Below are 26,491 nucleotides of genomic sequence, written 5' to 3'. Positions count from 1 at the left end.
AAAAGATTTTAAAATGCCTTTTGAAATAGATTCTGGAGACTTACCTAGATGAGGCAGAAAGTACTAAACTAATGTTTGTTGTAGTTTTTCCGAGTTAAATGCTGCCTATGTGACAGACTTATTCCTATTTCACATTTTTTTTCCTAAACTGTCTGAATGTTTTGATGCTTTTGTAAGAAGCTGCATAAAATTGAAACTGAGAATGAATTAATTAAAAATCAATGCTAAGTCAGTGTATGTATTTGATATGCTTTAAAAATTGAGATTTTGAGTTGAAATGAAATCAGTTGCCTGAAATGTTTAAGCTCTAAGGAGCTTGTAATTTTTTTGGTTTTATATGTAATTTAGAACCGAATATAAACATATTCTAAGTTACGTAGTTACCTTAAAGGGTATCCCTCAGATCAGTTTTGGGGCATTGTTCCAAATCCCTTAACTGTGCATTGCTCATTGTTATACTTGTGTTTTTAGAGCTGTTAGTTTTCAGCTATTCTGATTGGTTTATCCTTGCATGTTCACTGTCCTGGTTGCAGCATGAAGCGTGCCAGTTCTCTGAATGTTCTTAACATGGGTGGCAAGGCTACTGAAGATCATTTTCAAGTAAGAAGCCCTACAATACTCTTACAAAAATAGGTATCATAAGTAGGGTTTGAGATAAAAGAGCATGATAAATAATAAAACAACAAACTCCTAGTGATTGGTAAGATCCTACTCCAGTAAGATGCTTAAAGCGTCTGCTTAAGGCATCATTCTGTAACTCTTTTGTGAATTATGTGTAATGTTAAGCAAGTGCTTAACTCCGACCAGTTGGACCTTTTAACTATTACAGAGGATATGAAACTTCTGGAATGTTACGTTCTTGTAAATGTTGCTTAAAAACACAAGAACTCTTAAAGCCCAGTTACCAAGTATTTTTTACATGAGCCCCTTTATTGCAAAGGGCCCAGTCACCTTAATTGCTGTACATTTTCAGATTCTCTTAAATGCGACTTCAGTTGTTTCTGAGGTTGCACAGGAGCAGTCTCTAAAAGTTTGTCTGATCTATGTTATGCTTCTCCTAATATAAAACGTTCTTATTTTGCTTAACTGTATATGGTGTGCTCAATTGCTACTTCCCATTTTCTGTTTTTACCTAATAAGTCACTGTTTCTTATATTGTCAAACAAGCTAGCAATGTTCTGCGTTCTAAACACTGCTGTGCATTTTACTAACACAGTAACTGCAACTAATTTTAGGAAGACAAAATTGCTTCTGTACTAACAAAATGTACATGAGGATCTTCTTCGCTATTTGTCCTACAGTAGCAAGAAAGCCCAAACTGTATGGCTCTCATTTTACTGTTGAGTGGCATAAAGGTGTCTAAACTATATTATCTCTAATGAACATACTGCAGAGTTTTCTGTGGTGTGAAATGTATGCAAAACTTAGCTTAGAGTGAAGTTCAGCCAAAAAAAAAAAATCCTGGGTAAAGCATAATTCTTTGCAGCAACAGTGCCAAGGTTTGAAAATGCTGTGCCCCTCAAATGGATCCTTAGTATATAATTGATGTGACTTCCAGAAGAGTAATTTATTGTTTGTTTATACGCTGTGATATTAAAATTGGTTCTCACTTCTTGTGAACTTTTCTAGTTCACCCACCATAGACATTTATGGCAATTCCCATAGATGGGCTTTTGCATTTCTGGTAAGACTTGGGTCAGGATTGTAAAGGCTGTATATACTTACCAATAGATATTTTCAGCATTGCTAGTTGAAAGTTGGGGGGAAAAGATGTTTATTAGAACACAGGAAAAGAAAAAGTCTCCCTACCCAACATGAACAAGGCCAGTTCTCTGTAGTTCTTCATATTTGTTGAAGCTAGTAATTTTGTTTATTTGCTTGAACTGTCTGGATATCTGCTTAATTTATTTGTTTGTTTGTTTGTTTTTTTCCCCTTCACACAGGAACGAAATAATTGTCTGACAGACTCAAGAGCTCTGAGTGTCAGTCATACTGATTTGGCGCATTGAGATTCTTGGACAGAAGCTAGCTAATATTCCTTTGTGAATAAAGAAGCACTGAGACCTTCAAAGCTTTGGTTCCTCATCATTATGTATAGGAACATCTAGTTTGTAGACTTTTGGGTTTTTTTCCTCCAATGGACTGCTGTTTTTACTTTTCTAAATAGGGACAATTTTAAACACAGCATTAGTGGGTATTTTCTTCTACAGGAAAACTATATAGATATATATTGCTCATTGCACTGCTCCCATTCATGCTACTTAAAGTTGATTTCTTTAATACATCTGAATATTACAGCAGCCAAAAAAATTTAAAAATACAAACATATTTAAAGCATACCAAAATGCAAACGTGTTTGAAAATGCAGGCAAAATTAAATGTGTAGCGCTAAATATATACAGTGCTGGAATGAGAAAAGGATAAATTTATGCGCATTACTGTATAAATTCAGATTGAGCATACTGTATTGGTGGGGCTTTCCTTTGCACCACTGATTAACGTTAGAAACCTTAGCTGGCAAAACAGCACTTAGACATGGCTTACTTAACCACTAGGTCGAGCTGTTAAATTTTGCAGAAGAGATGGTTGGGGTTACATTACATACAGATAGCGTGAAGAGCAATACCTGTGACCAGAACTTTGATGCTTGTTGATATATGTCTTAGGGCACAATAGGCGATAGAGACAGGACAGTTCATGTTGATCAGGAGAAATTGAAATTGTTTTGACCTTTGCGTTGTATGGTTGAAGAATACTGAAGTTTTGGACTGCAAATGTCCCAGAGCAGCTGCTGTTGCTCTTAGGGAGACATCAAGCCTCAGGTTGACTTTCTTGCTTGTCCACTGGAATTCACAATCCCATTCTCTGTATGCTGAAAGTGCTCCAACATTTCCTTATGCTTATCCCAAATCCTGCTTTTCTCCGTAATAGCTGATGACAGCAGAAGCAGGCAACTGCACGCTAGGCTGTTACACTGTGGAGTAGCTGCTGTGCAAAGGACCACTCAAATCCTAAGGGCCCCAGTGGAAGCACTAGATGGCTGTAAGTGGCAAGCAACTTGTTTGACCACACATCCATGTTAAATCTACTTACGGTTAATATATATGCTGTCTGTATACAGGACTGCTGCTGGAACAAAGTATGTATGTTTTAAGTATTTTATAGATGCTAGTATTTCCTTTTGCTTTTCTGTAAAGCTTGTAATTTTGTTCATCTTTTGTAAAAATTCTTATTCATGTGAAGCTGGATGAGAAAGTAAAAAAAAACCAACCAGTGTGTGTACAAATGTATTTGTGGTCATAGTTGTGAGTTGGAAAATGCCGAACAAAATTAACTTTGGGAAAAGCTGGAATATTCATTCAAGGTTAGCACCAGCTGATGGAGGTAAAACATAGTGACATAAGCAAGTTTTAGTATTTGAACAAGGTGTGAAGAGTCATTAGAATTAGTACTTCGTAGAAGTATTTGAGTGGCTTTGCATCTGGTCTTAAGTTGTGTTACAATACCTGATGCAAAAAGTTGTGTATGTAATGCACTTGACTATGTTTACCAGGAGGTACCTTATTAGCATCTCTTTAAAGCAAGCTGTGTATGGTATAACTGCCATAATGACAGTTTAGAAATGGTGAGATATGATGCTGCTAATATGTAGAAGTTTTAGCACAGAGTAGTGCAATTCATTAAAGAACTTGAGCAAGAACAGATTGTTGCTCAGTTATCTTAACAATATATACTCATAATGTAGACTCTTGAGTTTTAATCTTTTTATTAAGAGCTTTTTATAGTAAAAAATACATAATATATATACTTTTTTTCCCCCCCTAAAGCAAAACATGTTATATACACCCATTGGTGAAGTCAGTTCTCTGCACAAAGCCAGACCGAGCTAGCTTTGCAGAAGGAACTGTACCTCAGGTTGCCAGGCTGGGTGGGTGCCCGTCTCCAACCGAGAGTCAGGCCGGGGAGGCGGCAGGAGAACCCTCTGCCACAGCCGGCGCCGCTGCGGTGCTGTCATCTGTCCTTCCAGCCGTACGGTGAGAAAGTCTCACTGCAAACACCCCTCGCAATCAACCCGTTTCACACCAGCAAGATGCTACTGCTATAGGAGTGGCTCAGCGGGCCTTGGAACACACGTTTCTGTAGAGCTCGATGTTTCACTCAGAGACCGTTATGAAAGTCTGGCTTCCAAAAAAACCACAAAACTAGACACAGAACCGATTTCGGTAATAAGGAATTACTTAAATTGAAAAATGTATTTTCCACATTCATCTTTCAGCTTTGAAGGAAAATTATTTTTGCAGCTCTCAAAAAAAACCACAACACACACAAAACAAAGAAACCCACCCAAACTTTTGTAAATAGCAATAAAATATTTAACCATGCCATTACAATTAAACATTAAAATGCAAGACTGTGGTATGTTGATGGTGATAGTGAGGAAACTTCCTCCTTTAGGAAGGAAGTACTCCTTCCTAAAGATCCTCCTTTAGAAGGATTGTACTGTTGATGGCATTACTAGTACTGTGCTTTTAAATGTTTTAAACCTTTATATAGTATTTTAAAGTGTTGGAAGATTTAAGTTGTTGAGCTACTGCTTATTAAATAATTCTTATATTTAAAAGGTTAATTTTTTTTTTTTCAGAGAAGAAACAAATTTCCAGACTTACTTAATCCATAAATCCCCAAGAATGATAGCCAAGTCCTTACAGTTATGAGCCAATGAGCTGTTTGCAGTTTGAGAAGAACTTGTAAAGTACAAAAACAAAGTTAAGGTCAACATTCCTTGTGTTTGAATCATGAATGAATTACTGTCAGGACATGGTTGGTATACATGTAAATTTCAGGTGGGCTTCTCAGTTTGCTTTTATGTAAGATTTTCTTTCTGAATTTCCTCTGTTCCAATTGTAACCAACAGCCTGGATAAAGTATAAAACTGGAATACCTAATTGTATAATTCTTGGATGTCTTCAGTACCAAACTAAATCAACAACTCTGTTGAAACAGAAAACTAGAAAAGACCCTCAAAATTGACAGACATCTTGTTAGAAACTACGTGCAACTGTGGTAGTGCTGTTGTGTTTTTAATCTAGCATGTTTGTCCTTCCCCAGAATTGTAAGGGTGAACTTCATTAAAAACGTAATGGGGACTCCAGGTTAGGCCAGTTCCTCTAGATTCTCCTACGAACAGTGGCTCGCTCTTCCGGGGCATACAGTCAGGGAGGGTTGCACGTAGGACGAATGACACATTGGATTGTTACCGATAGAGAGGTGCCTGTTGCCCTTCTGTCTCGCTGTATGCTAGTCTTTAGGAATATTGGCAATATTTGGTCTTGAGTTTAGATCTTATTAAATATCATTGTAAAATGTAACTGTTTCATGATTTGCTCCTCCTTCAGAGGAATAACTGAACTATTGGTGTGATGTTTGTGCCTGCAGTACTGCAGTGATAGCACTTAAACAACGGAAAAACAATTGGACATGTTACCTAGAGTTTGTACCTTTTCTTAAAACAAGCACCTCCTGCCCCATCCCCGCAAGCCCTCCTGAATGGTAGTAACTTAAAATGGTTTTAAGCTTGAGAAGTATTTGTGCTTAAATTGTATCATTTGAATCCAGTAATTTTGAAAATGGTGTGGTCCTGTTGTAAATATAAGTAAAAGGGGTGTGCAGTGCTTTGTTGAAAGTGTGTTTACAATACTTGATGAGTTCAAGTTAATTTAGTTTTTGTTATGCAGGTCATGTATTTTCTCTGAAAGCTGCTAATAGAATTGCATTTTCATTAATGTTAGCCTGTACTGAGAGAATAAATGTTAAAAGATGTGATGCCATGAAGTTTACAGTTTCATTGTGGCAAATTTACAGTGTCACAGGCTTACAGAAGTATTGGTATAAACATGGGGTTTTGGTGGTTTTTGTTTGGTTTTTTTTTTTAATAGTTTAGAATTGAGGGAAATCTTGAAGATCTACATTTGATTATTTCTCCCCTCAAACCATTCACAATAGTCTCAGTACACTGAATAGCCAAGGTCAGTAGTGTTGTTTTTGGTTTTTGTTTTTTTTTAAAAAGCCCAAAACAACAAAGCAAGAAGCAAAACACAGTGCCACCATCTGATAAAAGTCAAGAGACTTGAGCTGTTGAGAAGATGCTTATGCTCATAATGAAGTTGCAAACCTCTTTTTTAGTTATGGCTGCTTTTAAATAAGAAGTATTCAGAGAACTATAATTGGAAGTTCATTTAATGCTCCAGCTACGTCAGAAAGCTGGAAGCTGCTCTTAACGGTTGTGCTGGACCCACAAAAGAGACTAAATTGTATACAGCATGGAACAAGCATAGTGAAGCAGTTTTTAAAACCAGATCGATCCTTAGGTTCCCTGTATTTATACTCGAGTCCCTGTTCAAGCACAGAAAGTTACTGAGTCTTTAAATTATGTAATAGAAGCATTATACAGTAGCGGTGGTAGGTTACAGTATAATTAAGCCAGATGAGTTCTATGCAATCAGGAATGGTATTTTCTGTTTTCTAGGACCTGGTTTAAAAAACAAAACCTAACAGCAGCAAAACCAGAAAACCATTTGTAATGTCAATGTATCCTTCTTGAGGAGAACTTCCCCCCCCCCACCCCTGCAAATGTGGATTTCATGTTTGATTTAAGAAAAATAATAAACCTTCCAAGATTGGCTTTAAGATGCTGCATTTTGATCTCCATGTGTAGTTACTGCTTGTCACAGCTATGGATGAAATCCTGTTCAGAGGTCACCTGTTTGTCTTACCCCATAAAACTGTTGAAAATAAACTTCCACAAATGTTATTTGTAACAAATAGTAGCAATTCACTGTGATTTCATCAAGAAACTTGTAATGAGATTGTTTAGTGTGTTTTACTACATCTGTTTTGTTAATAGGTCAGTTGTGGAACTTCTTTATCTTTACCAACCACAAATGAATTTGGTTCTACTTTCCCAAAGCAATGTTTCCAGAACCCTATATGATCTTTCTGCTGAAAAAGGCATCTTTAAATACATCACAGATCTGTAGATTAATTTGAAACTGTTTAAAAGTTTCTCAAGTGTCACTTAACATTTCTTTTCAAAGTGCAGACAAATATTTAAATGTAGTATTACAGGATAAAGATGATATACCTAATACATTCTAGAATGTAAATCTTCTTTGTAAAAATTACTTCAATTTTTTCCTGTATAGAAATAAATCTCAGTTGTGAAATCCAAAGATGAATAAAGCTGTATAAAGGGAAGGTTATTCAATTGCATTTATTAAAACTTAAGCATGTTTCAACACTTTTGACACAAGGCTTCAAAGAGGGCAGATGCTTTGTTCAGTCTTCATGAGGGTTTGCACCCCCAAAGTTGTACTTACACAAGATGAACAATATTCTAGATTTCTGACTGCGGATGTAAGTAACTGAAGAAAGGGGTAGAAACTGCAGATGAACGTTCAACTGCTACGAGTGCAGTACTGTTGACTAGAAGTTTGGGGGGACTGTTGCGTTTTAGAGGTTCAGGGTTTCTGTGTGATGATGAGCTAGGAAACACACTGCAACATACTCCAACTCAGATTTAAGCCTTCAGCTGGAGAGTTAAATAAGAACCAACACAGGCAATGAATGGAAGACTTGTTCAGGTAAGATGTTACTTAAATTTGTTGGTAGAAGTGTTTTTCACTAGCTAAACTGGGACTTTGGTTACAGACCTATCTGTGACTTTAACACTTGGGTCTTATCCCTGCAAGCGGTCAGGTTGCAAAAAAAGCTATCAAAATACTACAAAAATGAGCCTTAAGAAGTGTATTGGACTGTTCTGAACATGGTTCGCAGTGAGGCAAGCTCCTGGGATTGGAGCCTGGGCATCAATGAGGCCTCTTGTAAATGAATGCCTGGGTAGGGGTTGACTGACTGCTATTTATCAGCTACACCTGTCTGTGGTGCTTTTTTTTAAGCTCAAATTAGTACAACAGGATGAGCAATATACTGGCTTAAGTTCCTGTCCCAGATACACACGCCAGGAATGGAAGAGAATAACTTGAGTGTTACCTATGCTGCATTAGTTTATCTTCATTAAAATTGTGAGGAAGGAAGCATGGAACATAAGGATTTGAAGACAGAGGTAGCTATGCCTCTGAGCTATAGGACTCTCACTTTTTCCTTAGATTAAGTACACAAAGACTTCTGAGCTTCATGGTTGGATTTTATTAAAAAACAGCAAAGCATGGTCATTTTCAAATACAGAGAATTAAGACATTTATTTAGAAAAGAGATTTAAAGACAATTTGTTATGCTATTTGCACAAGGTCCCCTTAGATGAAGGGATCTCAGAAGGCACTGAAGGCAACTCAGCCTTCTTTCTGCTTGCTTAGTTTCCTTCCTTCAGCTTCAAGCTGTGACTGTGCCTGTTCTCCTCAAGAACTTCCCTGCAGCAGTCACACAGTCCCTGTCTTCCTGGGTCTCTGTTCCTTGTGTCATACTTGCTTGTCCTTTGAGAATTCTGTTGGGAGTTCCAGCTGACCCAGTGTACAGCTAGACAAAACTTTTTCTTTCTACTACCCAGCTGCATGCTTCCACAAGAAAAGATGGCTGCTATATCCTGACAGTATTACTAGGGAAAGGTAGAGACAGCGGCTATTTCACTAATATAGTGTACCTGAAGAACACAAAAGGAATGTGTCTGCACTTGCCTTTTACCAAGTGATAGACATTCCTCTGAACTTGTGTTTATGGAAGAGATTTTTATTGTTCAGCCTATGAGAACAAAAGGTTCTAATTTGCCAAAGACAGAACTGAGCAATGTAACTACACAGAAAACCCTAAGACTCTACAGACTTCTTGTTTGGGCAACTTAGGGAAGCAGGTAGAAGGGGGGAATCTGAAAGCTCAATGTGGGATACATACACTGATAAGAGCAGGCACCCACATAATATAGGCCAAGTAAGGTCTAAGGCCTTTGGAAAATGTGCACGATTACCTTCATCTAGCTTTCACACTGACTGCAGGAAAAAAAGACTAGAAAAAGTAGGTGTCATAGCAGTAGTCTGAGGGCAACAGAAAAAGATGTGATAAAATAGTGCAAAGATGGAAAGAAAAACGTTTAAAGCTCCAACAACGCCAACAAAAACCTGAGAAGAGTAATAGTGCCATGGATGGACGCAAATAGCTAAAGGTCCCTTTCAAAAGCACAGTTTAGCCAAGAGCCTCGGAGTAAGGACAAACGATACTACAAGTAGCAATCCAGAAGCTGATCAAGAATGCTATCCAGATCCAACAAAACACAGAGCAGCCTGGAGCCTTGGGAAGAACATGAACAGAGCGCTTGCTCTAAAACTACCTGCTTACACAGCTTCAGTGATGGGCAAACAGAACAAGGGGATGGCGGGGGTGTTATGTTATTTTTTTTAAATGGAAGAGGCTTTTGCTATGAGGGAAAGGAACTGGAAAGCAGGAAAAGAGTGGAGAACTATTTCCAGAAAACCTGTAGAAGTTCTGTAAAGCTACCATATGCCCATATAATACAAAAGCAGTACAATTTTAATTCTTACAGCAAGATGTTAAAATCAAATACCTTTCTGGTATTTTTTTAATCCTAATAACAACTAGTTTTAAAAGAGGATAGCTGCTTTGTGACAAAGCTGCTCTGTGTTATTTTTGATACCCTACAGGTAGAAGAACAGCTGTACTTAATGTCAGCATGAGGCCCAGAAACTCCAGCAAGCAATATTAACTGGTTGAATTTGAATCCCTTTGGGTCTGGAAACAGAGAAGATACACAATTGCAGTAAATACTGTTTCTAGGTTGGCATGCTATTAAAACAAAATTAGAAATCAGGTCTCCCCTAACATAGAGACTGCCACATCACACTTCACTGTGCAGCCTCCACCTGCCCACAGGTTTACTCTCCTTCTGAATACTTGTCTCATGAGGAAAAGCTGCTAAACACATATCCAAGTATAAAAAGATCTTCTTTCACAATGTAGACAGGGCTTAATGTAGTCGTATAACTATTTATGCATTTCAGCATCCATTTCTGTCATCCAGGAAGAACCTAATTTTACCAATAATTCTTCCTGAAGCAAAGTAGTTTTGATACATTTTTGGAGGAGGATGCTTTACTATGCAAAGGATGTATTTATTCCTTTTACACCTTCCAATTTTACTGTATAGTAGCAAGAGGATGGAGGGAGATGAGGAGCAAAAACTACTCTTAAAGTCCTCACACTTCCAGTGAGGTGTGACGCAACTCCAGATGATTGTTCAGGTTGTGATATTCGGCTGACCATCAGTCTCATTAGCAGTTGATTTGCCCAGGTTATTCCAAGTGCTGGAGAGACTCTGTTATCCGCTACACTATAAAGAAAGCATTGCAGATTTCTGCGTGTATGAATTTAATATGAAATATCTTCACTTCTGTTGTAACAAAATTACACTGGAAGAAATGATCTACTGTTTCTATATTTATTGTTTGCTATATTTAAAACTATAGATCTTCAGAGACAGAGATTACAGGGTATACTCACAAAATTATATGCTAGGTTCTCTCTATAACAAGGTAACAACTGGAAGAGAAATGCTTCTATACAGAATAATTTGGTCATTCTTCTAACTACAGCCATGGTGAATACCTGCCTCTGTCTTGAGGCGTCCCCTCTTGTGACAGAAAAATAGCAACAGAAAAATGGCTGAACTTTTAAGTATTTGCAGTGTAAGTGTTGGCCCTGGATTCCAATCGAAGGTATATTTAGAAATATTGGGTAGATGTAACACTGCATATGTATTACTTTCAACCTGAAGTTTAAAATGATTTTTTTTCCTGGAAAAGGTGCAATCCCTCCCATAAAAGAATTACAAGATAACCAGGAAAAAAGATTGAACCTTATCCTTGTTCTGTGTCAGTTTCTGAATCTGGAAGACATAAACTAGGTGCTACATAAATGCATTTTTGCAAGAAGTTAGTTATCTAGTAAATCAAGATTATACTTAGGATTCAAACAACAAATATGTATGTTTGAATCCTGTTAATATCTTGGTGTCAAAAGATACTTTTTTTTTGGTCTGAAGCAGCCAACAAAACCAACCGATAAGGTTTGGTTGCTATATTTTTTTAAGCAGCCAGAAAATGCTCTCAGTTACATCAGAGACAAGAAGAGATGCAAAAGTGCTCTTGTGTAAGCAAGTACACCAGCCATTAACTCCAGGGAATTTTTCCCCCTAGCTTGCTGATTAGGGATTACCACCTAAGTGTATATGACAGTCTCTTCCTCTTTACAGCACGTTAGTTATTGCTGATCCCCAGCAAATACAGGATTGCTGGGTAAATGCACTACTGGTCTTAACATGCTCTGGTAGTTTATATTGGAGTTATAAAAAAATATAGTGGTTAAATGCTGCTGTGTATGACATGGTTACTTTTCTGTTGTGGATGACTGACTTACCTACTACTGCACTGAGCAACTTCCGACTCACTGACTGCATCAGTCACCTAAAGCAGAGAAACAGCATTTGAAGTTGACCTGTAGTTACGCATTTGTTTTTAGCAAGCAGAAGAGCAGGGAAAGGAAAAAAGCCAAGAAAATCCAAGTTATGGGATCACATATTAAGCCGAGTTAGAAAACCCTTATTCTTTCAAGACAAACTAAAAGGGAGTTGTGAAGCATTGTCTTAGTTTACCGTGCTAAAACTATTTAGATAGCTACAGCCTATATGAATTTAACTACTACTAGAAGCTTAATGTGTTTAAAATGCTTAATTTGTTTAATTTGTTTAAATTTAACTACTACTAGAAGCTTAATTTATTTAAAAGAAAAAAACAAACAGGCAAACAAAAAAACCACACACACAACTGTTCTGTAGATAGATCTGTTTTCTGTAGATAAAAGGTACTGAAGCCCAAATCTCCGAAAGGTGTCCTGTTCTCCATGATTTCACTACCTTTGAAAGCCTGCTTAATGGAGCAGTTTGCCTTTGACTACAATCTAGAGAAATCCACACCTCTTGACTCCCTCTTGTCTTTTAATGTCATGATTCTTCCACACAAGTTCTTCACAAAGTACAGCAAATTAAGTTACAGGTACTTCTCTAAATGTAATGTACAGAATAGATTACAGCCATAATCTTTCTCAATGTTATTATATTCACAGTTTATTTCTATAACTACACACTTGATGTAATGAGTCACCTTCCATTAGAACACAGTCCTGAAGGACTCTTTGTTAGCAAATGGTCGGACTGTTGTCATTCAGCGTCCAGCACTGACCTCATCTATTGTGAGCCAGCACCAGTGGAAAACTCCCATCATGGGAAGGCAGATCTAAGCAGCTCATTTAAATGACTCTTTTCCCTCTCATGCTGAACTGTTCTAAGGTAAAGACTCGATACATCTAGACTTGTCTTACGCTTAAATCGCACCTTCTTTTGCCTGCTAGATGGGCCCTCAAAACCCGCACGAAAAAGTCAGACAGCCTTTTCCGAATGCCCATGCTTAGATTATCCCAGAAACTAGCCAAGGAACTTGGTTGGCTTCATAGTGTAAACGCTGAAACACAGAAACCTTTGCTTAACAAAGAGCAAAATCCAAACCATGCTTCCCAAGGAGAACAAACTGTCTCTACTCATACCAAAATTCAGAAAGCAGTTACAGGAAATCTCAGTTTTCCTTAAAATCTAGCTTACCATATGAAAGATTATGCACGAAAAAGTTGGTTAAAAAAAATTAGGAGTAACTCAAGGCTGAAATTTAAATCCTACTAAATCTTAATAGGTATCTTACTGAAAATAAAAACACTGTGCATGCCTGAAAACTGTTCAAATTACTGCTGTGTATGAATTCCAATACACTCCCTTCCAGTTATGGTAGTAAGGGTAAGGTTTTATACACTGCCCATTCTGTAGTTCCAGAACTACTCCTACAGAACAGAAACAAATCAAACAAATAACAGTTGACTTGATGTTTCAAGAACCTCTTTCTTCCTGAGATAAAAATTCTTCTTGTTTGTGACTTCTCAAGCTCAACTTTTCTCCCTACCTCTTTTCTTCTGCTGTGAGAAGGAAACCTCAGGGCTGAGTACTTATTCAGTTGATGGAAGGGCCTTCCAGAAAGGAAGCTTCCCAAGAGTGGCCTGCCTGCACATTTATCTACCCCCTTCTGAGGCCACATTCCAAGTGTGAATGCTTCATCTCCAGCATTCGTATGCTCCTTCAATTTGCAATTAGACTAAGAGCAGTAGCACACCGCTTCTATAGGACAGAAGTTGTGTCTTGGCTAGTTTTCTCAAAAGAATATTCTTTTTAACTAGTATCATTGTGGCCCTTTTTTGGTTTCAGCTCAAGTCAGCTTGCATGCATTCTAATGCTTTAGTAATCTCAGCAGTTACACAAAAACGCTGAGCTACACAAAAATGCAGCAAGGTCCCTGGTGTTTCACTGTCTCCTGTATACGTGGAATATAACTGTGCAAGCAGAATTCCCAGAGCAATCCTGCTGGTGATGGCATTTGAAGCTAGTGTTAAGAAAGAACATTGTTATTTTAGTTTGATGGTTTGTGCAGTTGCTATATGTATCTGTTTTCATTAGCTTTAATGGACAACCTTTGAGAACATTAACAGGCTATAAAAGCTTAAAGGATATTCTTAAACTTTGAGAAGTTAAGATGTACTAGTTTAAAGTACATCAGTTTAAGGAAGTTTCAGTTTCCATCAGTCATTAATATTCAGCTGACTGTTAAATACAACACCAAGAATCGGCACACACAGACCCCCGCCCCAGCCGTTTATTAGATGGTCCCTATAAAATGAGAAGCAATTTTGATGTCATACCTGATTAATGCACATTATTGGAGTCCTGAATCTAGTGCTTAAACTGTGAAGCTGTGCTCCAAATGTCTGCAAATACCGAGCCTTCATAACAGAATCTGAAACTCCAAATTCACATCGGAACAAAGCGGCAATAGAGTCTATGACCACCAACCGCACCATGCCTCTTGTGAGCAGTAGGGAAATCCTTTTAGTAATGCAGTTGTGAAAGGTATCCTACCACAAAATACAGTCACTATTAAAACAGCTCAAATAATAACTCGATTTGTAAAATCAAGATAGTAACTACAGACATCATCACTGAAATACGAGTGGATGGAGTTTCTACTCATACAGTGAGTTTGTGGATCTTTACGTCTCACTAGTAACCATTTTTCGCAAACGTCTTGTGGTTTTACCTTAAGAAAAAAATAAACAGACCAAACTGCAGTGTACGGTTATCTGCGGCTCCGACTTAAATCAATCATTTACTGACATTTCAAAATCTCAAGAATGCAATACTACAATCCTAAACCATTCCTATTTTGCAGGAGTGGTTCTCACAGAAACACTGAGGACTCAAGACTAGCATTAAATATTCAAAACAGATGTTAGAGACTATGCTGCTGTTCCACTAATGACATATTAACTGTAAAATACATAGTTGCTACATCAAATCCATATTGATCAAGAGTCTTATGAGTAGCTGCAACTTATATCCTCCCTGTTAAGTTTTACTAATTGAATATTTTGAAGTCACCAAACATTTCAGTTGCAAGAAGTTTAACAAGTATTTTGTAGGGTGCAACTTCTATCACGTAAGAATAATTATATTAGTCAGATGAAAGGTCCTTGTAGCCCAGTATCTTGTCTTTAAGAGTGTGGTCTACAGCAGCTGAGTAGAAAGGAGAAGCAGCTCATAGTGATAATCTCAACTTCTGGCCATCAGAAATTCCAATGTTGGCAAAAAAAGCAATAATGTGAGGCACAGTTCTTCAGATTGGTGCCACTCTTTACATCTAAATAGAGGTTCACATCTAAGAGCTGACATGCATCCGAAATTACATATAATATCCTCCAGCATTCCACAACTTTTAAAACTAAATTGTAATTCTCAAGTCTGAATTACAGTAAGATCTATTCTACTAAATGAGCTGCTTTTTACAAAATAATATTATACTATCAAAGGCTTTTTTTTTTTTTTAACCTCACTGGAAGAAATTACTCTGAAGTATAGATGACTGCTTTCCATTCTGGAAAATGCTTTTTTTTTTTGTTTCACTTAGTGGTATATCTACAGGAACCTATGTTGCACTTCAAACACTTCAGTGTTTGTATGTGGTCCTTCTGTTCATACAAGACTCATTCTTTTCAACTGAATACACGAACAACTGGATTCTTCAGAATGAAGCAAGTAAAAAAAATTTTGTTGTGCAAGAAAATACAGAATGTTATTGTGATTTGGGTTTCTACTTCAGTTGCTATAATCTGCCTATCTCTATATAGCAATGCATTCTACATATATGGAAAGACACAAACTGAATCTATACATAGCAATACATGAATTGTAACAATCTATTGTATGGTTGCTGGACTTACCAGTGAGTGTACTGTTTTACTTTTAAGGGTATTTTACAGAGATGTACATACTACTATAAGGTGATTCTTTCCTTTTTACAGTAACATACTCTATAGCTTCCAGAAACTACACTTAGAACTTTAATTAATATTTCCAGTGAAAGGGACACGGAAAAGGTAGTTTAGCTGCTGCCTGGACCACACAGCAAATAAGAAGCAAACATACTAATGTACAAGATCTTCTTACACTTGCAAACTACAATTAAAAAACCCCATCAATTGGAATGATTTAACAAGTGCTACTTTCGAGCCTCAGAGAAAACAGAACTTCTGACATTCTACTGATAAAGAGCATATTCATGGCTACTTAAGAAAAAGCACAAAAATGTGGGTTCACAAGGCAAGAATACAGCACTGAAGTTTGTGTCTTCTCCCCTCCAATTCTAATATGACGTCTTACAGGCACAGGGGCAAGACAGCTGTACTGCTGTGGTTATTCTGTGTCATTACCTATTCCAGGCACCTTTTTTTATATCTTTTCCTCCCACCTGCTTAATTTGCAGTTTAACAGCTCTGGTATTATATTGCAAGTTAGTCAGGATACACATGACCTTTTGCATAAATATTTATATCCTGTCTCCCAACTCAATTGATCTCCCTAGAAGCTGCAGTAAAACTAGTATCAGTAAGTCTACTACATTTTAATAAACATAACGACTTACAAAAATCCATGACATGACTCATTCTAAAAAATATTAATAGTTATTTTTTAATATCTTTCATAATAAAACACTGTAATAGACAGTTCTCTAACAGCAAATTGCAGAGATTAAGAAGTATTCATTACAGATCCTAGTTCACTTTTAGCCTTCCGAAAGTTCTCCTGTATCAAAAAAACCCCTACGGTTACTGGATTATAGTGTAATAATTATGCATTCTTAATTTGTGCTACTACTTACTAGGTCTGCTGCATGCTCAACAAAAATACTGTTTCCAAATTTGATCTTCTGTATGATTTCAGCTGGAACATCCACACGCAGCTTATGTTGTTGATCTATGAGTTGTTGCAAACGTTTACTTGGGAATACGTCTTCTGTACAAATGTACACAGCTCCTACAGTCAAGGAAACCACCTCTATTATTACAACAGGGCTTTTACACATGCAGTTGTCTTAACAGCACAAAAATAAAGCAATACATTCTGCACTCAAAAGCTAGACATATGTACCTGGAAATTCATGTTACTTTTTTTTCTGCACCCATATTGAATCAGTGATGAATAACAAAAAAACCACTCCTATGACTTTCCTGTAGTTGCCAGGTCCTGCTTTTGGTGCCTGCTGATGCAATTGATTTTTGTACTCTCCACTAGGTGACACTCATTTTGCACAGCTGCGGAACACCTGACTACCTAACTTGGGTGATTACGAGTATCATAAATAGAGCGACACTGCATAGTTTGCCTGGTTTTGTCAGAAATCCAAAACACAGCACTATACTATGAAGAAAATTAACTATCCCAGCCAAAACCAGTACAACTAGTATTTTGATTAATTTCACTCACTGTTTTCAAGTTTCTTGGTTTTAAGTTTACATACAGAGGGGTACTTATTGCCACAAGTAAACCAGTGTAAAGAGGATCACTCATCCAATCTCAGTCCAATTAACTCTTCCTGAAAATGGTAGGTTAGATAAAAAGCATTATACTTCAATCACATTACTGTGATTGCTGTCTATATATTTTTACTGTGGTTTCTGGTTAATAAGTATGCATTACTGCAGAGAAAATTAACCATACACATCAGAGATGTTGGGGAAAGAAAACAGAAATACATACAATATTTTCTTTACAAAAAATTTTTACTGTTATTGCAGAACTAGCCAGAATTATCAGCTAATACTTACAGGGTTACAGCTAAGGATTAAGTCCACTCACTAAAGTGGTTGAAGCTGCTAACACAGCTTGGCAGCTGATGTACTTGGCAATACGAGACATCCAATGGTCCATCCCTACACTAGCTCTCCAGGGAGCAGAAAGTCCCATTTCCAGATACAACTTCCAAATCCTCTATATATTCCACTGAAAAAAATATGAAACTACATCCAATAGCAGAAACTGAAACATCTCAGGACTGGATGAAGTAAAAATTGATGGTTACTTTATCAATAAAAATATTTTGCTGATGGACACCTGTATAACACAAGGTATTGAATTCTGAGAATCTTCTATATAAGACAAAGATGAGCCTAAGCCTAATTTTCTTTAAGACTAAACTTGCATCTTCAGCTTAACTCTCCCCAACCCCACTGTAAATTCTTATGTAAATCACCCTACTTCATATCTGAAACATTTTTAAAAAAATTTATTTTTCCAATACACAGTCTTATTTTTAAATACTCAGAAAGCTATCAGATAAAGCAAAAAAAATTACCGATGCCCACTAATTAAAAAAATTGTCTTTGACAAGTCAGAATTAAAGACCTTCCTCAATTATTAACACATGGAAAAATACTTCATCATCATCCACACCTTCTATAGGATGTACTGAAATGTTTCCACAATTTCTATTTCCATTCTACCTAATAACAGGTTCAAATAATAATTTGGCTCCTTTTTATTTTCTTTGGCCCTGGCAGCCAATAGCATTTATCACTAGAATATTCAGTTTCCCTTCTTAATTCCCCAATTTCATTACTTACATACTTATGTCAGAAGGAATGGAGGCTTGTTAGCAGTTTACAACATTTGACAGCGAATAAGGACTACAATAAAGCATTAGTGATCAGAGCAGTCATGATCTGATCATGATTCCTAAACTACAACATAGAAAAAACTAAGAAGTTGAACCATGAATATTTTCTGTACTTTTCCCACTTTTCCTAGCATTAGAGTGGATGGAATTCAGAATTTTAAACTGTGGGTGTAAATGCTGTCTTCGGTAATTACAACTGAAGTCATTTGCAATACCTGTAGACACAAATGAGCACATATACAGGTTTCCATCAGCAAAGGAGGAAAATAAAAAGAGAAAGTAAGTCCACAGTTACTTAAATCCATTAAGTTTATAGTGACATCAGCAGTTTGTTGAATACTATCTGAACTTGTATGAAGCTCAGGCGAGGAAAACACAGTAGACTATTAATTATATCACTTAACTGCTTAAGGTTTTTTAAATAGCCAATTTGTAAACAGTTAATTAGGTGAACCTTAACTTTCTTGACTATTTCCCTAGGTTAATTTCTCCTAACTGGACTAATTTTTATATCACTCTCCAACTTGACAGTGACAGCTGAGTATCAAATAGGCAGGTGAGTATCTTTATTAAGGGCAGTTCATGCATTCCTAATCAGATTTTCAGTTTCACAATTTCTAAAAAGCTGGTAAGTCAAGAAAAATTTCTAATCACAAATTTGACATTATGTATATCTAGCACCGATACTCAGTCGATAAGCCTATTACGTCTTGCAATACTTACACCACAAAACTGAAATGAAAATCATCATGGTGCAAATTCAAAACCAAGTGAACAAAGAAATAAAACCCACCATGATATGTAGCTTCCTTAAGCACATGTGCTTTCTGAATTTCATACTAACAAATGCTATGCTAAATTGTGCTAGCATAGTAACTTACAGTTCCTAAAGTAAAATGGGCTGGACTTCTCAACTACTATTCTTATTCACAGCTGATTGCCTTTTGCATAACATTGCCTAATTGTGAAAGACACGGATTTCTTTGCCATGAATACTGGCTCACAGAAATCATCTGCATTCTAAAAATCAGACCTGCCTTAAGCAGTATGTCTCCTGTTCTCTCCTTGGTTTACTTAAAAAGGATGGAATGTCCGTTACTTGAGACTTGCTGGTTTTTCAAATGTAGATTTGCATTTCTAGATAGGTCGGTGGTCCATTGATTAAATAACTGTACTTCATTCCAGAGTTATTGCAACATTCAAGACATTTCAAAACAGAAAACCTGAGAAAGTTGCTGAAAAAAACATATTTTTTCCAAAATTAACTTATCTGGAGAAAAAGAAACATAAAATTCTCGTAAGAACAGTGATAGAAACAAACACAAGGCAAAAGCAGAAGAGTATAAAATGATCAAGCAATCTTAATGTATTACAAACATATATGCAACTGTGGCCCAGTTTCACATTTATACCTGATGAACAAGTAAATCGAGGCAAACAAGGTAATCCTACAGCTGTAATACATGTAGGCAAAAAAGAACAGCTGGAGAAGCAAAAATCTGGTCCTCTCTGCTCCACTGGTCCAGCAACCTAGATTTAAAATTCCTGATCAATAGATACATACCATTCTCTTTGTAAAATCATGACAGCAATTTTAAAGTTCAAGTGAACACATTTATTCTGGTTAATTTTTTTTAGTGAAACACTTGTATAAAAAAAAAAACCAAGAAGATTAATTCCTTCTTAAGAACAGTTCTACTTCATAGACTACTTCCTGCCTCAGTTTAGTTTTGTAAATACCAGCATTCAGTCACCTGCCAATCTTCTACTCTGCTGTAATGTTTCTTTGATACCTGTTAAATATACTACAGCAGATATTGTACTCCGAGTACATATTTGGTCCATTTGTGATTTCTCCAAAATACACAGTGGGACAACTTTCCTTTCTGTAAGTGCTGCTCATTTCACAAAACAATTATGTAATCTTCATCTTGAACTTTAAGGGAGTTAAGCCACATAAAATATATCAGATGAGCTTTGCCTTGGCTTAAAATTTGAGTTTCACAGTACAATGACAATAGCACTCTCTCCTACTGGACCTTCCTTCATCAAGCCTCTTCAGCTTTTGTTTGTAGCCTTCAGTTTGAACTACAATGAAACATTTTTTTAAGGACAATACACACCCATGCATTAAAAATACAGGAGGTGCTTTACAACAAAGTTACAAGGGCTAGAAGAGATTGACAAATAACTAAACTCAATATTAAAGACCGATGTTGTTAGATGCCTAATTATGAGGCAAAAGCACTCAATATTCACATATATTTAAAGATAAGTGAATTATCATAACCTAAACAAAAAGGGGAGACTAGTACAACACAAACAGAAAAGCCTATGGCATTGTGCTATCTACAGTTTATTAGGAAGCTGTCAACGCTGAGAACAAGTAAAGAGTCAGGGTAGTTACCACTTTTGAGAAAGAAGCTGAGACATGCTTTCAAGCAGCCAGTCATTCCCAGTGATCATATAAACATCTTTCCCCACAGGTGCACAAAAACCAAACAGATATCAGCTATTTCATCAAATCCCAGTGCTTTACCGTTACTTAGGCTGATAAAAGTGCTATGCTGGTTGTCAACCAAAAATATCCCAAAACCAAACAAGCAAAAATAAAAAACACTAAAAAACCTCACCCTCAAAGAAGGATAAATTTTGAGTCCTATGAACATAATCTGTCATGCACCAAACCAGCTTGTTACCAAGAATCAGCAGCAAACATTTTTTTCTAGTTCAGGATTCTAATATGGATATAAATTTGTCACATTATATTCATTTATTACTTATGAATATGGGAATATAAAATAAATTCAGCCAACATGAGATTGACCATAACTGACATTCTTAGAATGGCAGAAAGATAACCTGGAGGCAAAGGATGTCCTATTTTCTTTGTTTGCTGCCAACCTCCTAGCACTGAGACTCATAAACAAGATTAGCACTAAGTCAAATGAAGTAAATACACAATAAATCTATACTGTCTAAAGAAATGTATTTCAACATTACCACCTAAGAGAAGGGAAGTTTCTAGCACTAAAAAAAACCCAACCAAACAAAAAACAACCCACCATAATTTTAAATCATTAGCAAAGTTTTAGCACTGAGATTAATCTTCTATTGGTGGTGCTAGACTTCTGTGATAGTTACTAAGCATTGTCATTCTCAAGTTTCCTAAAGAATAAAACTCCTCATACTTAACATAACTTTTAATTTTTAATTCCTGTATTTCTCATAAGAGACTCAACAGAACCCTTATTTATAGACTGCAGAGAAATCAAGTTTCATTTTCTAAGTGCTATGCAAACGATATCTGCTGCTATGACTGTATGCAGTCTAACATATGGCAAGATAACCACACTGAGAGTTAAAAACTGCAAGAATTAGGATTCCACCAAACGCTTAGCTCTCCAGCCTCTGCAGCAGGATATTTCTACCTTCTATACCTTTAAGATCCTCAAACACTCTCTCCTCTCAGCCTTTCCAAAATGCTCCGGTTCTCCCACAGGAGCGTTGATATGATGGCCATTCTATCCCATCTTCTGTGAAACACTTAGGAGTGGGTAGAAGGGGAACACAGACATGACAAAGCAATCGTAATAGCACCGCGTGCTAGGTGCATAAGAAACAAGAACCATCTTCAAACACAAATGATGAAAAGACTTGCCATTTTGTAGCCCTACAAGGAAGCCTGTAGTCTGGTGCAAGAGACAAGCGTGCCATTAGGATGTTGGGCACCTTCTCCTGTACTCCGTTCTGGTTTGTTCCTTTCTTTCAACATAAATAGGGAGAAATGCTGGGGCATGAATAAAAATGTATTCGCATTCAAACTATTTGCAGCAGTTAGCAACAACACATGAAGGAATAAAAGAAAAATATATTAGTGTCCTGGTTTCTGCTGTGATTAATGATGTAACTTAAAGCAATGTAAGCCACAGGCTAATTACTGCCCTTTAAGCAAGATCTTCATCTGGACTTTCCATGATTTTTCCATATGGGTGGATACAGTACAAGAAATAATTAAGTTTCCCCACAACAAACCGCTGAGCTGCCAAATTAAACCCAGCGCTGCATGGAAAGAAGAGCAAGATCACAGCCAAAACACACCTAAGGCAGACTACCAGGACACTAAATTCTCACAAGTGACACAAGTTTCCTCCCTTTCTAAGACAGCATATGATACTTAATAAAAATAAATAAATAAATAAAAATTATGAGTTAGATTAGTAGATGGTTAAAAAAAACATACGCTAATCAAAGAATAAACCTACTTCCTTTGGCAAAACCAGGAAAATTGCAGGTACAAAACAATGTCAGCTTTCTTCAATTAGATTTCCATCAATTTTACTCTGTAAATCACTTTAATTATTGTTATCAAACTAAATATTCTTTGAAATTTGAAAGCCCCAACTAGGGAATATATACCCAAGATCTTTGTGCAAAATTATCTGACAAGCTGTTTTGCTGTGGTTGTTACCTGAGGAGTCAGTAAGTACTTATGACAGCACTGCTTTTCATATATTGTTTGCATGTGTCTAGTTTAACCCACAGCAGCAGGCAGGTAAACAACAGCCAAGAGTAATTTTGTATTAAATTATGTTGTGATGCAGGGCATATGCACAGCATGCTTTCTTCTCTATAAAGATACATCACTAACTAACTAGCTTACTACTCATGCTATCGCAGAAGGGCAAGACGTGCACTGAATACGTGCATCTACTTCAATGCACTGGTGATGTTCTTAAAGACAGTATATTCCTCCAAATGGCAAATTAATCAATATTTACATTTCAATACTTACCAGATTCTAATCCACCATATTTGTAAGGATACTGCACACAAAGGCACAGTTGTAAACTAATCTGAGTCTTCCCAGCAGAACTTTCTCCAGCAAGTTCTGTGATTCCCACTAAAGGAATGCCACCTTTTAACAAGGTATCTAGTACTGAACATCCTAGGCTTAGCTTCTGGTGTTGGGAGGTGAGATGATCTTTATCTTGGTAGAGCTGAAGTGCTGCAGAGTTTTGGATTTTTTTTAATGAGTAAAAAAGAAAAAAAAAAAGGAGTTTCATTTAGTATCTTTCTAACACACAATGATACAAAATAGAGGCTGTATACCAGCTTTATATCTACAAGGGATGCTTTCTTTATTGATGGGAATTTTTTCAAATCCAGCCTGGTCTTCCCCACCTCCCTTTCCCCACAGGGCCTACTAACTGAATGCCTGTTCAAAAATTGATAGTTTACACTAAGCCCTTTCCTCTTCTCAAACTTTTTTTCCTTTCTCTGCCTCTAAGGAGTCTCTGTGGAAAGCTACACTGGGCAAATACTGTCAGCAAGGTTCAGGCACAGCAATTCTGAAAATGGAAAGCTATAGCAGATTATGAAGCAGCGTACGAGGCATCGGGCCAAGGCCTGAAGATATATGTAAATCGCAAGAAAATAACTTCCAAGTACAGAGCTGCCATGAAGCGTTTGTACAGGAGAAGCTATTACATCCTGCTTGGTTTGGGATGAGGTATTCATACCAAATCAGTTCATATAGTTTATAATATATCATATAAATTTTTCAACTAGTCTTAGTCCAAAAGGGAGAGGGAATCTTTTTTTGGTCTAATCAAGTTTTCCAGACTGGAGAATCATTTTGTCCTGTTTCAGTCAGGCTTGGTCCTGAAGAGTGACACCCATCCACTTCCATCTACCTTCAAGGTCTCAGAGGAGCTGTCCTTAGGAAAGTTAAATAACTCACTACAGCATAACAAAAACACTTGCCTTTTCATTTTCAGAATCACATTACTGTGTCAATGAGGAGCCAAAACCTTATTTTATCCCAGTGATGGTATTATAAGATTTAAGTAGAACATTTTTTTTATATTGACTATATTACCTGTAAGCATACTATTTCTCCTCAGCATGTGAGAGACTGTTTTCAGTAAGCACTGTATATCTGCACTGGACAGTTTCATCAATCTTTGCAAGTCTGCTCCAGAAAGATTTAAAATCTCTTTTATTGATTTTATGTCAGCTGAAATTAGAAGAATTTTTATAAATACTTTTGGCTGGATTACGGTCTTATGCACAAAAGAAGAAGTTTTCCCACTTTCTACTAATCATTTACTTGAAGTTTATCTTCACTGCTCTTGCAAGCAAGGCAGTCAACATTCACTTTCAATATATCGACACATGCTATACAATTGTTTGGAAAATTATTATTGAAGCATGGGGAAAAGCCACTACTTCTGATTACTCAAAAAACTTGCTTATGAAATACTTAATTACTGTTCTAAAATGTTACTGTACATCTATATGCTTACACCCACAAACACACAATTATGTAAAGGAAGACACTATGGTGACAGACCTATTAGGGAAACACTGGCAAATTAAATTACCTTTCTTAAGGGCAGCAATTACTTTAGGGTTCAAGTCAAACTGGTCCCAGTCCATTTCCTGATACAGCACTGAGGCGAATTATCTGTTATTAAAGTGGCTTTTATCAGATACACATGCAAGAAAAAAAATAAGCATTATTCAATGTGAAAAGTTTGTAGGAATATTCTTTTTTATTTTTTAACAATGTATTTATCAGTTACCTTAGAAAAATAACAATGATTCAGCACACTGGCAGAAGTATTCTCAGATGGCTGTTTACATATATGCTATTAAAGGGTTCAACTGATAATACTGCAGCTAAGAATTACTAGTAATTTTAACTGCTTGCAATTCTGCATAGTGCTTCTGCTCTGGATTGAAGCTCACAAATACGTTAGACAGTCATTTCTAACCTGCCGCTCTTTACATGAGCCTTACATTTTCAAATAGAAGAAAAGATCTCATGCACGTGCAATTTGGAATGACCCAGGACTATTCATATATTGGACAGTGAAGTATATTTTGATTAGCTTAAAGCAATTTAGCATTAAAACATTAAAATCAGTTTGCTTCTTATAACAACATTAAACACTCTTTTTAATACTTTGATCTAAACCACGGTAGTTTAGCACTACAGCTGCCTAGAAGAGTACTGCGAGGTTTGTTACCGTTATTCAGATCATCTTTATGAAGGATTGCAGCGGACACGCAGGAGTTCTCTAAGAATATATGACTTAACGAACAATCCCTCTTTTAACACGGGGGAGGAGAGGTTGCCGTGGATCCCGATAACAGAACAAACGCAGGAAAGGAAACCCGTTATTTTTAAGCAACACCTATTTAAAGCAACATTCTGACGAGAGCTAGAGGTCGAAACTTACTGAAATAAACCATGATTACGACGACCTTGGCCAAGCCGTTTTGTGCGCTCCACTCAGGCGAAGCCACTCCACCGCAGCTACTGCCTGAGGCACGGGGAAGAGCGGGAGGTCACCGGCAGCCCGTGACTGGAAAGCCAGGCGTGTCCCGCGGACGAGGCACCGAGAGGGGCCGCCCGGCTCTACCGCAGGCCCACCCTGGCACAGAGAAAGGTGAGCGGCAACACCCGTCCGCGGCCCCTCCGTCAGCGGGGAGGGCGGCGAGGGGCGGCTGCGGGGAGGGAGCAGAGCAGCCGCAGCCGGGCCCGCGCCGCCGCACCGCCCGCCTCGCAGCGCCTCCGACCCCGACAGGAGCCGCCTCGCCGCTGCCGGCGCCCTCCAGGGGGCCTTCGGCGCGGCTCGGAAGGCGGCTGGCGGCGGCGGAGGGACGCCGGCGGAGGGACAGCGGCTCCCGCCGCAGGAACGGGGGCCCGGGGGCAGCGCCGCCGCGCCGCCACACCGCCCTCACCCCCGTGACGAACCGCCCCCCGCCAGAGCCGCCGCCAAAGGCCGTAGCCAATCGGCGAGCAGCTTCCCTGCGACGTCGCTAGTCGGAGGCCAATCCAAACTCCTCAAAGCGACCGCTCAGGCAGGACAGCCAATGGCAGGGCACTGCTCAGGGAGCGGGGGGGCGTTCGCCGCCGCCGGGGGTGGCACGAGCGCCTCGGGGCGGGGCGCTACCCCAGCAGCCACGGATCCTCCGCAGGGCCGCGGCCAGCTGAGCCCTCCCCCTGCGCGGCCCTGCTCGCTGATTGGCTATCGCGCTTCCTCGGCGGGGGACTACGGGGGCGTGACTGAGGCACGGACGCCCTGCGTTTCCGGGTTGCGGGGGAGGGGGCAGGGTGCGGCAATTCCCCTTGCGCATGCGCCTCTAGCGCCTAAAAGGGGTGGGGAAGGAATAACACGACAGCCTTAAAGCCCAAGCCGGAGGGGATTGGCTGGGAAGTCCGGAGCTAGTATTCTATTGGGTGCCTGGAGCGGGTGCGCGGGGACTGGCGGCTCCCTGCTTTCCATTGGCCTTGCGCCGTGCCCGTTCCGAAGGGCCCGGGCGGTCATTGGGTAGCGGCGGTGCCAGTCCCGAGG

General features: G+C 38.2%; 2 protein-coding genes across 9 annotated transcripts in view; one reads left to right on the top strand and one right to left on the bottom strand.

Annotated features, from left to right (window-relative positions):
- The window catches only part of KLC1 (kinesin light chain 1), a 50,541-nt gene extending 43,520 nt beyond the window's left edge, over positions 1-7,021 (top strand). For 3 of the 5 annotated variants that reach the window (XM_075029736.1, XM_075029734.1, XM_075029735.1), the window contains exons 15-16: positions 534-600; positions 1,944-7,021. In XM_075029736.1, the coding sequence (XP_074885837.1) occupies positions 534-600; positions 1,944-2,009 (133 nt within the window). In that variant the 3' untranslated portion in view covers positions 2,010-7,021. The remainder of the gene's footprint in view (positions 1-533; positions 601-1,943) is intronic. The other 2 variants (XM_075029738.1, XM_075029737.1) reach the window with 1 other exon arrangement.
- Positions 7,022-7,095: 74 nt separating this feature from the next.
- On the bottom strand, positions 7,096-25,884 carry XRCC3 (X-ray repair cross complementing 3). 4 transcript variants are annotated; one of them, XM_075029741.1, is made up of 8 exons: positions 25,373-25,884; positions 24,512-24,609; positions 24,007-24,144; positions 22,921-23,133; positions 16,332-16,486; positions 13,819-14,031; positions 11,440-11,486; positions 7,096-10,354 (listed from the first exon to the last, which is right to left on the bottom strand). In XM_075029741.1, exons 2-8 carry the CDS (start codon positions 24,564-24,566, stop codon positions 10,120-10,122), a joined length of 1,056 nt encoding a protein of 351 aa, XP_074885842.1. In that variant the 5' UTR covers positions 24,567-24,609; positions 25,373-25,884; the 3' UTR covers positions 7,096-10,119. The 4 variants fall into 4 exon arrangements, with proteins under 4 accessions (XP_074885842.1, XP_074885843.1, XP_074885845.1 ...); XM_075029742.1 differs by having other exon boundaries at positions 24,512-24,594; XM_075029744.1 differs by lacking the exon at positions 13,819-14,031.
- Between the last annotated feature and the right edge of the window lie 607 nt (positions 25,885-26,491).

The sequence above is a fragment of the Buteo buteo genome, chromosome 6, assembly GCF_964188355.1.
Source record: "Buteo buteo chromosome 6, bButBut1.hap1.1, whole genome shotgun sequence".
Taxonomy (NCBI): Eukaryota; Metazoa; Chordata; class Aves; order Accipitriformes; family Accipitridae; genus Buteo; species Buteo buteo.
The sequence above is the reverse complement of the archived record's forward strand: the minus strand, read 5'-3'. Positions and strand labels throughout refer to the sequence as shown.

Coding starts and splice junctions, on each gene's coding strand:
- XRCC3 (XM_075029741.1), bottom strand. CDS start 24,566: ATGGACTGGGACCAGTTTGACTTGAACCCTAAAGTAATTGCTGCCCTT. Junction 23,134..24,006: donor GAGAAATAGTATGCTTACAG/GTAATATAGTCA, acceptor AAAACTCTGCAG/CACTTCAGCTCTACCAAGAT. Junction 10,355..11,439: donor GTTGCTCAGTGCAGTAGTAG/GTAAGTCAGTCA, acceptor CTTTCTTTATAG/TGTAGCGGATAACAGAGTCT.